The sequence below is a fragment of the Ranitomeya imitator genome, chromosome 3 (genome assembly GCF_032444005.1).
Source record: "Ranitomeya imitator isolate aRanImi1 chromosome 3, aRanImi1.pri, whole genome shotgun sequence".
In the NCBI taxonomy this organism is placed as follows: Eukaryota; Metazoa; Chordata; class Amphibia; order Anura; family Dendrobatidae; genus Ranitomeya; species Ranitomeya imitator.
In genome coordinates, this window is record NC_091284.1 from 87,899,432 (window position 1) to 87,914,292 (window position 14,861).

Genomic DNA, 14,861 nt, shown 5'->3' on the forward strand with positions numbered 1-14,861 from the left:
AAGCAACGAAGCACCAAGGTAGAGCAGATTTCTGAAATCTCATTACACATGCTGCTTATTTTTACCTACAAAGTATTTTTTATTCGCCAAAATAAAATATGTAGCACATCACTCATTTCAGTGTTTTTGCAGATCGGATCAATGGGGGGGAAAAAAACGCAAGTACCGTATATACTCGAGTATAAGCAGAGAATTTCAGCCCATTTTTTTAGGCTGAAATTGCCCCACTCGGCTTATACTCCACTCATTCGCAGGGGTCGGCAGGGGAGGGGGAGCGGCAGCTGTCTAGTTATACTCACCTACTCCTGGCGCGGTCCCTGCATGTCCCTGGTTCTCCCGGCGCTGACAGCTTCTTCCTGTATTGAGCGGTCACATGGTACTGCCAATTACAGTAATGAATATGGACCCCACTCCACTCCCATAGGGGTGGAGCTGCATATTCATTACTGTAATGAGCGGTACTGGTGACCGCCCAAGGCTGGAAGAAGCTGCCGATGCCCGGAGAACCAAGGACGTGCAGGGACCGCGCCGAGAGCAGGTGAGTATAACGGGGGGCAGTGCGCGATATTCACCTGTTCCCCGTTCAACCGTTGGCGCCGCTGTGTCTTCTGCATCCTCTGCAGTGACGCTCAGGTCAGAGGGCGCGATGACGGAATTAGTGCGTGCGCCGCCCTCTGACTGAACATCAGTGCGGAGAACGGGGAAGACACAGCGGCGCCAACGGTGGAACGGAGGACAGGTGAATATAGCAAGTGCCAGGGGCCTGAGCGACAAGAGACGAGTATGATTTTTTTTTTTTTTTTAAATCGCAGCAACAGCATATGGGGCAAATATCTCTATGGAGCATCTTATGGGGCCATAATCAGCAATTGTGCAGCATTATATGGGGCAAATGTGTCTATGGAGCATCTTATGGGGCCATAATCATAATCAGCATTTGTGCAGCATTATATGGGGCAAATGTCTGTATGGAGCATCTTATGGGGTCATAATCAACATTTGTGCAGCATTATATGGGGCCCATCATGAACTTTATGGAGCATTATATGGGGCTCCTGATTCAATATGGATATTAACCTACTGATGTCTCAATTAATTTTACTTTTATTGGTATCTATTTTTATTTTTTACATTTACCGGTAGCTGCTGCATTTTCCACCCTAGGCTTATACTAGAGTCATTACGTTTTCCCAGTTTTTTGTGGCAAAATTAGGCGTCTCGGCTTATAATCGAGTATATACGGTAAATATCCATGCAAAAACGCACATATTTTAAGCAGCATTTTTCCAGTAGAAGAATCTGCAGAAAACATTAAACATGTGCAGATACTCTTACTGTGAGGATTTTATTTCTGTATAGGATAACAGCCATAATAACCGTATACATGTAGAGCGCAGCTGTACCTGACTGGTGGAGATGTCCGATCCCCCGGCATAGGGCTCGTGGTTGGGAGTGCCTTGGTTTCCATGACTGGGATTTCCTGTTCCAGTCCAACTATAATCATCGCCTCTAACTGAGTGGATCAGGTCATTCAAGTACTTGTAATACAGATTGCTCGAGAGGAAGCCAGGCAAGAATACCTGAAATACAAATATCCAATCATCTTCGTTAATCAGAAGAAAACATAATTGACACACACTTCAGCGATGGTCAGCAGTCTGGTGTAGACACATAGGAGGGATTCCCAACCTGAGACTATACATTGAATTAACCCCTTCACGACATATTTATGTCATATGTCGTGTCCCTGCCTTTGATGAGTGTTCCGACATGGAGACCAAATCTTTCCCCACACATGACCGCTGATTTAATCGGCTGCCATGAGCTTTTAATAGCTGTGAGTGGATCGGCTGTTATCATGTTAAATCCCCTTGTCAATCAGTAGCAGCGGAATTTAACATGCGCCAGCCGGAAGCGAGTCATTCCGGACCCAGGTCATGTGATTGCGGGGCGCCAATGGGTTGTCATGGCAGCCGGGGGTCTGCAGAAGACCCCTGTGCCTGTCACTACGATGCTCCTGTGAATGTCAGCTCGTGGCTGGTTCTCTGAGGAGATCGTGATTTCTGCCACACATTGCAGAGCTGAAGCACTGCGATCTGGAGCACAGTTGATCCGACGATCACAGCTTCAAGTCTCCTAAATAAAAGTAAAAGAAAAAGTTTATAAAAATATTAAAAAAAAAAAAATTCAAATGAGCCCACAATTTTCCCACATTGAAAAAAAAAACATTTGTTATTGCTGCGTTCAGAGATGTCCAATCAAAGAAAAAAAAAAAAAAAAAAAAGGAATTACTCCCATCAGTAAATAACATAACGAGAAAGAAAAATCAAAATGCCAGAATTATGTTACGGCTATATTAACAAAAATATAAAAAAAAGTTATGGCTGTTGGAAGAAGGGGAAAGAAAAACAAATGAAAGAACTGAAATTGGTCCAGGGGTGAAGGTGTTAAGATCAGAAATGTAAAAGCATTACAACATTTTTTTTTTCTAAACACAAGTGGATGTTCTGCTCCAGTCTGCAAAGACATAAAAAAGTGCATTTGTGCCATAACGTTACCTTCTCCATGGTGGTCCAAGCCTGACGTAATGGAGTGGTGAAGCAGTTTGGGAGAGGGCCTCCTTCCCGGCAAATGTTGGATTCAATTTCCAGCCGCACGGAGTCATCAAAGCCTAAGGGGTGTGTAGCTTGTAAGGAAAAATACCTAAAGGCAAGACATATATTGCTGTGAGCCATACAATATTACTGAGGTGTTCAGCACACGGCCACGCGACGTGAAATCATTGATGCTCAGGGAACAACAAACACACTCTGCTAAGAAGAAATAGAATATGGAATGTTGTGGTTTATTGTCCAAATGATTGGAATAAAGCAAAAAGCACGTCAGGAATGTCAGACCCAAAGGGGATTACCACTACGTCGCCACCTATTCTTAGGAAACATCGTCAGTATAAGTCCATGGGAGCAGGAATACACTAACCCTCTCCGAGACACAAGCCGTGACCAAGGTCCGGGATTGACTGAAACGTTGGTCCCCACTGTAAATATGGACCTAAGCTGATCTCCCAAATAAATACTTTGCTGCCGATTCACCAAAGTGTTTATATCAGAAAAGGGACATAAAACACTTTGAAAAGTTGCAAATTTTGTGACTTTTGGGCAACCCTGCCAGAATGTGCTGACTATGTCCACCTATCAAAATTGCAACTGGAGTAAGATTTCTGGCAAGGTGCACAGATGAAATGTGACAATCATTAAGTGGAGGGCGCCTCTTGAATTCGGCCCATTTTACTCCTGCACGGCCCTCAGTAAGACTTGTGAACGAAACACCATTCTTCATGAATGAAGGACTTTGCCTTAAATTGCATAGAGTGCCGTGGTTGACTACTCTGCAGTGGTTGGATATACGTCCTACCAGAAGACAGTAGAAGACTTCCCTGAGGGCTGACAATATATAGGTCCGTTAAAAAAAGGGGCCATGCCTTGGATCAAAAGACCAGTCCTGACCACCGGGTCTCTGGATCCGAGCTAAATGCCGCAGACACATGTAGCAGTTTGGTCAGGGCCGAGTCTTTCGATACGAGTACAGTATACATGTTACGAACATGTGAAGCGGGCCTATGATGCTGCAGGTCCAATACCTCCTCACCGATTAGTCACTTTCACCTCCGGCAGTGGTCGAAGGTAAGTACTGTACGACGCTGAGCACCACAGCTCCTTACACTGTGTATAGACCATAGCCGGGGGGCTGCAGATGAACTATAAATTAGGAGAACAGGAGCTGATCTGCACAAACCGCACAGAGCTTTATTACTCTGCTCTCTACATCTGGCCACTGCCGAGGTGATAACGACTGATCAGTGGGAGTGACGGACCGGCACCAATCTTATATTTGATGACCCCTGAAATCACCAGGTCATTTAAAGCCATTTTTACCTTAATGGCTTTCCTTTAACTTTATCTTAAAGTGGTAGTCCTTTCTCCAATATGTAGTAGGTGTAATAATATTAGCAAATACCTCCAATGTAGTATAGTTCTTCTGATTCGCTACGTCAGGACCTCAGGTATCCATGGTTACGACTACTAGCAACTAGCTAACTGTCACTATCAGTGGTCGTAACCATGGATACCCAAGGTCCTGCACTGCCGGAACATGAGGAGAGAGACATAGCTAATCAGAAAAACTATGCTACATTTCTAATTGGAGATATTTGCTAATTTTATTATTACAGTTACTACATACTGGGATAGGATCTTGCGGATGGGAATAAGCCGTTGGCGAATGCTATTTTAAGCAGCCCCTTTTGACTTGTGTCCCCACATAACCAGATTGCACTGTTGTGCTGCTAGATCACAGCGGACGATCCTGAACCTGCTTGTCTCACTATCTGCAATTTACAGCAACAGTCATGGCAGAAAAAAAAAATCCCAAAGCTTCCGGTTTTCAGTACAAACACATTTACTATAATTAGAAGTAACCGTAGCAGATCTTATATCCCGTGGTCACAAGTCCCTGGGAACCCAGGCCTTGGAATTACAACAAGAAACAAAACACAATGAGATGATATAATCTGGAAAAGGTTCCAGAATCTGACCCAAAAAACAATTGTTTTCATGGAACCATCTTAATTTTTTTTTAAACACATTTACTCCAATAATTAAAGATCCACTTCTTACTTATCATAAAGGATCATGGCGTCGTTCTGGGCCTCCTGCCCATCATACTGTCCATTTTTGGCTGCAAGTTGTGACTGGAAGTTATCAGCAGCCAACCAGAATTGTAATATGTTCAAGGCATCTTCCTTCTCCATGTACTAGAGGAAGAGAAAGAAAAATACTTTGTATAATAAAAGTCAGTAAGATAAAATATACATTGCAAAAATGACTAAAATAAAAAAAAAAACTTTTAAATATTCATAAAAAAATAAAACAGGCAATGACATTTTGATGTAAGAGAAGAAATTTCATCCACACGCTGTGGAACAAGATCTGTAGAGAACAGTGATCTCTCCTTTAGCATTTGTAACTTTACACTGTGGAGTTTTATTATTTCACCATTTGGAATATACCCATGGAGGGGTTTTGGATGTTATCCCCTATCCATGGGTTAGGGAATATCTTCCCAATCGCTGGAGGCCCAACTGCTGGGACCTCATCTATCCTGAGAATCAGGAAACTGAAGATCCCCATGAGAATGGAGCAGAAGTCGATCATGCGCACTGCCACTCCTTACATTAATATTGGTCCCTTTAAGACCGATGGAGAGCTGCACTCGGCTATCTCTGGGGGTCCCTTTAAGACCAGATGAGAGTTGCACTCCGCTATCTCCGGGACTCCCTTTAAGACCTGTTGAGAGCTGCACTCCGCTATCTCCGGGGGTCCCTTTAAGACCAGACGAGAGTTGCACTGCACTCGGCTATCTCCGGGGGTTCATTAAAGACCTGTCGAGAGCTGCACTCGGCTATCCCCGGGGGTCCCTTTAAGACCTGTTGAGAGCTGCACTCGGCTATCTCCGTGGTCCCTTTAAGACCTGTCGAGAGCTGCACTCTGCTCTCTCCGGGGGTCCCTTTAAGACCTGTCGAGAGCTGCACTCTGCTCTCTCCGGGGGTCCCTTTAAGACCAGACGAGAGTTGCACTGCACTCGGCCTTCTCCGAGGGTCCTTTTAAGAATGAATGATTAATCGACACTCCATTCACACATGGCTTTTCAGAGCCCCGGCTCTCAAGATTGATGGGGTCCCCAGAGGTCAGACCCCCAGCAATCAGGAAGCCATCCCCCACCCTACTTGGAAATAGCCTTAACATTGATAATGGCAGTGACTCCTAAGATTCCCATATACCGGTTAAAGGTGGCAAAATATACGGTACTTAAGTATAAGTGGAATCAGCCAAGAGTCTAATGTGTATGGGGGGCTCTCGTCTCTCCCATACCAGGCAATGTTGGGGGGCACAGAGGGAGGAATCAGCCTTTGGCATTTCAGACGTCCGTTTATTCAGCAAGGAAATAAGCCACCACCAGGAGTGTCAGTGTCTCGCTCATAGAAAACAAAGCTATGCTCGGCAGAGCGGTCCAGTGTTTGGGCGTGGGAAGAGAAAGCTGTCGGCCGACAGGTATCTAATGTGTATGCAACTCAAGACCAATTACCACTGTCTATTAACCAAACACCCCAGGGGTCGTAATCTGGCGGAGCAGGCAGAGAAAAATTAACATAGCCACAGATCACTCCCATTATCGTAATGTCTTTGCAGCAATAGCTGTCTTATTTGCAGTAAGGGGCATTATCTCGGCTTCCTCTTTTAGACAAGCTTGTGTAATAAGAGAAAAGAGCAGTGTAATAGTAACGAGCAGAGTATACGGGAAAGTGAGGAGCGGCAGTGAGAGCACAAGCCGTCCACGCGTAATGGGTGAAAAGACACGATGTAATAATCCTCCATAGTGGAGCACTCACCTCGGAGAAATAAAAGAGCGCCGACTCGCAGAATAAGATATCAGACAGGTACACCGTGCCACTGGTCAGCACCTCAATCTGGTATTTACAGAAATGCTGACTTCGCAAAAATTCGGAAAAGTGCCTGTAAAGCGAGAAAAAAAAAAAAAAAAAAGTGTTATGATCTATACACTTCTATCATTTAGATAGCTGGGTTAGTTATCTGGCTCAGCCCATAATGCTATTAACATAGCAACATGTTCTACCTCCGATAATGCTACCGCTAGATCCGGTCCATCAGCCATGACTCTGGTCGCTGGGCGAGAGCCGCCTCTTACCTGAGGGCATCCACGGCTCATAGGCGTCACAGTGTGGCAATGACGTCGTGCCAGGCCGGCTACTCAAGAGGAGCCGGGGACACAGCCAGGTAACCACATTACAATAACAGGGACACTTACAGTCCATGTGCTGACTATTCTCATCCAGCTCTGCTACACGCGTCTTCCTGGACACACAATTCTAGACACACTAAGGCTGGAATCACATTATATATTTACCATCACTATTAGATCAACCTTTGGCTTAAAAATGGACTCCAACACTAGAACAGAAACTGCATTTGTGATTCTAGCCAATAAGGAGTCCTGTAAGACCCACCATAACTAAGGGGATCTGGTAGAATCTCTTAGGCTATGTGCACACGATGCGGATTTGCTGCGGATCCGCACTGTGATGTGCAGTACAATGTTATTCAATGGGATAAAAAAAAAACCTGTGCAGATGGTGCGGAAAAAGTGCGGAATTGCTGCAGATTTCAAAGAAGTGCATGTAACTTCTTTTGTGCGGATCTGCAGCGTTTCTGCACCCCTCCATGTTAAAAATCCGCAGTGGCAAAAAACACTTTCAATTCCGCATAAAAACGCACAAAATCCGCACAAAAACCACGGCAAATCCGCATCTGCGGATTCTGCCAGGAGATGCGGATTTTGTGCAGAAAATTCTGCACCTCTTTTCCTACGTGTGCACATAGCCTTAGAAAACGGATCTGTTTAATTTGGATGATAAAAAGAGAACCCATGATGGGAGTGACTGTGACTCCCAAATATTTTACTATGAGAAAAAAAAAAAACAATGAAAGCATTTTAACCTACTAATATAGGTAATGCCGGTTTCACATACTCGTGTATCTCGGCCCAAGTATGGTCTATGATGTACCGATCACCAGTCGGTCTCCTGACACAAGCAGTCTGATCGGCATGTACGTAATGTCAGTCTTTAAATCTGGCTGATGCCAGGATTTACTGCAGCTGATCAGTGGGGTCGCGAGACCCCTCACCAAACTAGTATTTATGCCCTCTCTCAGGAAAAGGTGGTGACAATAAATCCCATTTAAAATTATTAATGGCTTAGTCTACTTGAAAAATGTATCCTCCTGATACCAGGCATTTATGCAAGAGCTGAAGATAAAACCAACCAGTGTGCGGGAATATTTAATAGTCTTAAAAAAATATTGATAACTTACTCTTGCTCCATGGCATTAAATACTATGGACTGTGCAGTAACAAAGCAGTTGGGGTCCACTTGTCCGTCCTCACCACAGATCTTTGCTGCAAATAATAACATATAGACCGCCATCAGACAATGCTACCCGATGCGAGAGTTTGCTCTTCGTCTAGCTTAAAAGAAGGAAAAGAGAACAAAGTGCAACAAACCCATAGATTATGAACATGGTGTCTTCATGAAGTTAAGGTACCGTCACATTAAGCGACGCTGCAGCGACATAGACAACGATGCCGATCGCTGCAGCGTCGCTGTTTAGTCGTTGTGTGGTCGCTAACCAACGATGCCGAAGTCCCCAGGTAACCAGGGTAAACATCGGCTTACTAAGCGCGGGGCCGCGATATTTACCCTGGTTACCATTGTAAAAGTTAAAAAAACAAACACTACATACTTACATTCCGGTGTCTGTCCCCCGGCGTCAGCTTCCCTGCACTGTGTAAGCGCCGGCCGGCCGTAAAGCAGAGCGATAACAGCGGGTGATCAGCGACCAAAAAAAAGGTCCTGATCATTCCCAGCGACCAACGATCTCCCAGCAGGGGCCTGATCGTTGGTCGCTGTCACGCGTAACGATTTTGTTAACGATATCGTTGGTACGTCACAGAAAGCAACGATATCGCTAACGAAATCGTTATGTGTGAAGGTACCTTTAGCGCTGGTCGCCCACTGCAGTACTTACCAGGCTGATACACACAGACAGCTGTCAATCACTACGGAGAGGAGTAAGGAGAGGCAGAAGGAGAACGTTCCTCAAGAACGCACCCAGGTCAAACTAAGTTTCTAGTATTTTGGCTAATAGTAGAGCAGATCTGTACAGAAACCACAAGGGGACAGTCCAGTTTTATATCCCCCTAGATAATCCTTTGGCACTCTGCTCTAAATATGGCTGAGTTCATGGTCCGTATACAAAACCCGCAATTCCCGGACTGACCGTAGGCCTCCCGATCTACTTACAACCTCACGGACACATATAAGGCTGGCATGGGAAAGCCAGGATCAGTGCGGGCATTATGGTCTGTATACAGCAGGGCTGTGGAGTCGGTAAGCCAAATCTCCGACTCAGACTCACCGACTCCACCAAAATGGGCTCTGACTCCGACTCCACAGCCCTGGTATAGAGACTGAAATAAGCCCGGCCTAATATATGGCCACTATCAAAAGAGATTCCAGATATGGGACCCTCATCATTTTGTTAAGCCAAAAGAAAAAAAAAATGTCTGTCTGAGGGGTCTGAATCAGAAAACACAATGATGGTGGTCAGCTTGTTGCCTTGCGGTTGATTGACGTGCATCATTACATTGCTTTTAGCAGCGATACAGACTAATGGTAGTTTTATGACAGACTGCCGCGATCCTGAGCCTCCACACAGCCCGGTATGCTGCATTGGCGACACCACTGCAGCTTATCAGATTCTTAATCAGATGTAATAATAATTAGCTAGCAGGAAGTAAGAAATTACCAAGATCCCTCCCAATTTCTCGTACGGAGATCCGTCCACATGACCGCTGAAGCCAATCACTAGCCAGATATATTTGCCAGCAGTGATTGGCCGGAGCATCACGTGGATTTCTCTCTTTGTGACAGGAAAATCAAGTAGTGGATACTGCTGAGAGACTGATCATGTGAGGAATGCGGCATTGTTTTTTATTATAGCATATACTGCATTTTATTTTATTTTATCCTTTTTAATTACAGATAACTTCTTAAACAATAAGAAATTGCCTTTCATACACTAACAGTGGATCCATGTGGAAAATTCACTGAGATTGTAGTGCAAAACCGAAACTTTTGATCACAGAAAAAAATATTTTTATTTTTGGATTTCTAAATTATCTTGATTAAAAAAATAATAATAACAATCCTTAGGCTCGCTCACTCACTCACCTACTATGTCACTCCTGATGTCCTCACTGATGGGTATAGGCTTAGCAGCATCCGGAGAAATGTATTTGGTGAAGGTGTGAACAGCGTCGCGCTCTATACCTGTAAGAGAAGAGCGGTGTTAACCTAGATACAACACTGTCTGGGATGTGCAGTAAGGTGTGATAGGGGGATACGTGCAGAGACCACTGCAGCCTCACAGATGCACATGCAGAATGAATACGATCACACAAATTATTCTGCACAATTTCTGTTTTTGAGCCGTATCACAAGCCCCACAAATGTCGGGAAGATATTGTGTCTGTGCGGCCAGTACCCAAGATTACAGCACACCTGAGAAAGGCTCTCGGCTCCATTGACTGCTGGAGCCTTTTAATGCATCTACATTTTGAAGGCAAAGATTCACCAGGAAAACTAATTTCCATATCCCACCCTTGACTCTATGGACCTCATTGAGGACCGTGCCTTATTAAGACCCCTACACCATGAGCTTCTATACATACAAGGGATGTCTACAATTTACCCACCTCCTTTAAAATACCTTTACATGGCCAGTCTGATCCTCTGATACTGAGAAATCAGCATTTTAATTGCTATGTAACTGAGGCTGAAGCCTTGGTCACTCCAGCTCTATTGCTGCAGCCTCCCACTTGACTGACTGCATCTTTGTCTGAAGTCTCCCAGCATAGAGGCCATCACAATTAGTATAGAGTAGGGTATAGAGACCCTACGGGCTCTGGAAGTGCTGGAAGAGGGGTAAGAAGTATAGAGACCCTACGTGCTCTGGAAGTGTTGGAAGAGGGGTAAGAAGTATAGAGACCCTACGGGTCCTGGAAGTGTTGGAAGAGGGGTAAGAAGTATAGAGACCCTACGGGCTCTGGAAGTGTTGGAAGAGGGGTAAGAAGTATAGAGACCCTACGTGCTCTGGAAGTGTTGGAAGAGGGGTAAGAAGTATAGAGACCCTACGGGTCCTGGAAGTGTTGGATGAGGGGTAAGAAGTATAGACACCCTACGGGCCCTGGAAGTGTTGGAAGAGGGGGTAAGAAGTATAGAGACCCTACGGGCTCTGCAAGTGTTGGAAGAGGGGTAAGAAGTATAGAGACCCTGCGGGCTCTGGAAGTGTTGAAAAAGGGGTCAGAAGTATAGAGAATCTACGGGCCCTGGAAGTGTTGGAAGAGGGGCTAAGAAGTATAGAGACCCTACGGGCTCTGGAAGTGCTGGAAGAGGGGTAAGAAGTATAGAGACCCTACAGGCCCTTGAAGTGTTGGAAGAGGGGTAAGAAGTATGGAGACCCTACGGGCTCTGGGAGTGTTGGAAGAGGGGTAAGGAGTATAGAGACCCTACGGGCCCTGGAAGTGTTGGAAGAGGGGTAAGAAGTATAGAGACCCTATGGGCTCTGGAAGTGTTGGAAGAGGGGTAAGAAGTATTGAGACCCTACAGGCCCTTGAAGTGTTGGAAGAGGGTAGCAGATGATTGGGAAGGTGAGTTACTGTATCATACTTAGTCATTTTAAAACATTCTAGTATTATTTGTCATTTCATGGACTTTAAGCGGCTTCTCGGCCTGCAGGGCTAGATGACTGATCTCCAATCTTCTGACCGCTATCCAATTCGGGACGTCCTCATACATATTACAAGGTTGAAAATGGCAGCTTTGGCCAACTCATTTAAACATGCACGAAAGGCAATGTGTTATCTCTAAATTATCTATTCATTTTTTAAATCAGGTTTACATATTGAATGCAAGTAACTTTTATATTTTATTTTCTTATATCAATATATTAAAAAAAATACAAAATCCTGCAGTTTTCGGTCTAACCATCAGGCCTATTTTAAAGGGAACAAATCACCAGAAAAAAAACACTATTAAACTTCAGGTGTGGGGTTAATCAGCAGGTTAATAGCATTAATAACCCACCCGACGCCCGCATTTAGACCACTGCTGCGGGGAGAAAAACTTTATTTTCCCTGGCAATGTTCCGCCAGCACCACCAGCGGGTTCAGTCACCGCTCCGAGTATACAGAGCGTATAACTGCTCCCCCGGGCCGGACACTGGCTCTGCACCCAAGCCGCCCAAATGATTGAAACTACAGGGGGAATAAATTACATTTTCTCACTGAAGCATTCATCAAAGGAGGGGCTCCGGGCAGGTTAGTAATGCTTGTTAACCCCTTCACGACCTTTGGGTTTTCAGTTTTCACTTTTTGCTTCCTTTCTTCCCACAGCTATAACTTTTTTTTAATTTTTTGGTTAATATGGCCATGCGAGGGCTTGTTTTTCGCGGGAAAAGTTGTACTTTTGAAAGACACCATTGGTTTTACCAAATAATGTACAGGAAAACAAGAAAAAAATTCAAAGTGTGGTGAAATTGCAAAAGAAGAGCAATTCCACATTTGGGTTTTTTTTTGTTACCATGTTCACTAAATTGCAAAACTGACCTGCCATTATGATTATCCAGATCATTATGAGTAGCGATGAGTGACTATCGTTGGCTCCATCCTTATTCGGCAAGCTCTAGCTTTTACTGAAGAAGCTGCAGGGGGAACCCGGATACCTGGAGCGCTCCGATAATAAGAAGTCCGGTGCCGCAGCTGCATGTGTCGCGGCTGTGACCGTCACAACACACAGGCTCTCCGTGCATGTATTGTGACAGTGACACAGCCGCGACACATGCAGCTGCGGTGCCGAACACCTTATTATCGGAGCGCTCCAGGTATCCGGGTTCCCGATGCAGCTACTTCAATAAAAGCTAGAGCTTGCCGAATAAGGAAGGAGCCGACAATATTCCCTCCTAATTACGAGTTCATAGATACCAAACATTCATGGGTTCTTTTTTATTTAAGTGCTGGGAAAAAAAACAAAGTTTTAAAAGATAAAAAAAAAAAAATTTACAAAAAAAGGCACCACTTTTGACGGATTCTTTTTATATTTTAATAGCATAGCGGCAGTGACAACCACAGGGGTCTCCTGCAGACCCCGCGATGTCATACCAACCCATCGGCGCTCTGCAATCATGTGACAGGGGCCCGCGCTCCATGGTCGGGATTAGTGACACGTTTCCAGAAAGGCCATATTAAAAGCTGCTGTCGGACAGCGGCATTTAACATGCTGCGGGCTGTGCTGGAAAACATGCGGGCTCTTCAACGAAGCTCGCAATGCAGACCGTATGTTTGCTCTAGAAACCTTCTGAGCTTCTAATCTGAGCATAACATCATTGTGTTGGAGAAGATCAGCTCGGACATCACCTATTGCTAATCGTGGACCCATCTTTCATTGTAATCCTGTCTGTGGGGGTAATGAGACCGAAGAAAAATCTTCAGTAAAAATGAGGAAGTGTGAAACTAGCACTCTAGTATATAAACTAGTAGCGAGAGAAAAATAAAAAGCAAATATTACATACATAGATGTCATTTTTATATTAAAAAAAAATATTTGAGGGGTAAAATCAAGATATAAACATGATTTAAACTCTAGGCTATTTTCTGATTACACTTTCCCATTAGCAAGTGCTTTGAAAAGTAGTTGACGATCATTTAACCCCTTTACCCCCAAGGGTGGTTTGCACATTAATGACCGGGCCAATTTATCCCTTTATGAGATTATAACTCTGGAACGCTTCAACGGATCCCGGTGATTCTGACAATGTTTTCTCGTGACATATTGTACTTCATGGTAGTGGTAAAATTTATTTGCTATTACCTGCGTTTATTTGTGGGGGGAAAAAACGGAAATTTGGTGAAAATTTAGAAAATTTCGCAATTTTCCAACTTTGAATTTTCATGCTTTTAAATCAGAGAGATATCACACAAAATACTTGATAAGTAACATTTCCCACATGTCTACTTTACATCAGCAGAATTTTGGAACCAACATTTTTTTGTTAGGGAGTTATAAGGGTTAAAAGTTGACCAGCGATTTCTCATTTTTACAACACAATTTTGTTTTGTTTTTTAGGGACCACATCACATTTGAAGTCACTTTGAGGGGTCTATATGATAGAAAATACCCAAAAGTGACACCATCCTAGAAACTGGACCCCTCAAGGTGCTCAAAACCACATTTAAGAAGTTTATTAACCCTTCAGGTTTTGGAATGTTTAAAAAAAAAATAAATGAACATTTAACTTTTTTCACAAAAAAATTAATTCAGATCCAATTTGTTTTGTTTTACCAAGGGTAACAGGAGAAATTGGACCACAAAAGTTGTTGTACAATTTGTCCTGAGCACGCTGATACCCCATATGTGGGGGTAAACCACTGTTTGGGCACACGGCAGAGCTTGGAAGGGAAGGAGCGCAGTTTTACTTTTTCAACGCAGAACTGGATGGAATTGAGATCAGACGTCATGTTGCGTTTGCAGAGCCCCTGGTGTGCCTAAACAGTGGAAACCTCCCAATTCTAACTCCAAACCTAACCCCCAACACACCCCTAACCCTAATCCCAACCCTAACCCCAATCCCAACCCTAACCCCAACACTCCCCTAACCCTAACCCACCCCTAACCCTAATCCCAACTCTAACCACACCCCCAACACACCCCTAACCCCAACACACTAACCCTAACTTTAGCCCCAACCCTAACCAAAACCCTAATGGGAAAATGGAAATAAATACATTTTTTATTTTATTATTTGTCCCTAACTAAGGCAGTGATAAAGGGGGGTTTGATTTACTATTTATAGCGGGTTTTTGTTTGGCAGCTGTCACACACTAAAAGACACTATTTATTGCAAAATAGGGATTTTTGTGTACTTACCATAAAATCCTTTTCTCCTTCGCCTCATTGGGGGACACAGACCGTGGGTGTATGCTGCTGGCACTAGGAGGCTGACACCAAGTGATACAAAGAAAGTTAGCTCCTCCCCTGCAGTATACACCCTCCGGCTGGCTCTCAGCTAACCAGTTCGGTGCAAAAGCAGTAGGAAATCAATAAACAATATATGAGCATATAACATGTCACATTATATATGAGAGTATAGCATGTTAAATTATAAAAC

At 44.1% G+C, this 14,861-nt stretch overlaps 1 protein-coding gene across 1 annotated transcript in view; it reads right to left on the reverse strand.

Moving 5' to 3' along the window:
* AKAP10 (A-kinase anchoring protein 10) overlaps positions 1–14,861 on the reverse strand; it is a 57,960-nt gene that overhangs the window by 14,184 nt on the left and 28,915 nt on the right. The window contains exons 5-10 of the mRNA XM_069761062.1: positions 9,869–9,967; positions 7,950–8,034; positions 6,449–6,572; positions 4,677–4,813; positions 2,559–2,703; positions 1,404–1,580 (exon numbers count right to left, since the gene is read on the reverse strand). Of these exons, the coding sequence (XP_069617163.1) occupies positions 1,404–1,580; positions 2,559–2,703; positions 4,677–4,813; positions 6,449–6,572; positions 7,950–8,034; positions 9,869–9,967 (767 nt within the window). The remainder of the gene's footprint in view (positions 1–1,403; positions 1,581–2,558; positions 2,704–4,676; positions 4,814–6,448; positions 6,573–7,949; positions 8,035–9,868; positions 9,968–14,861) is intronic.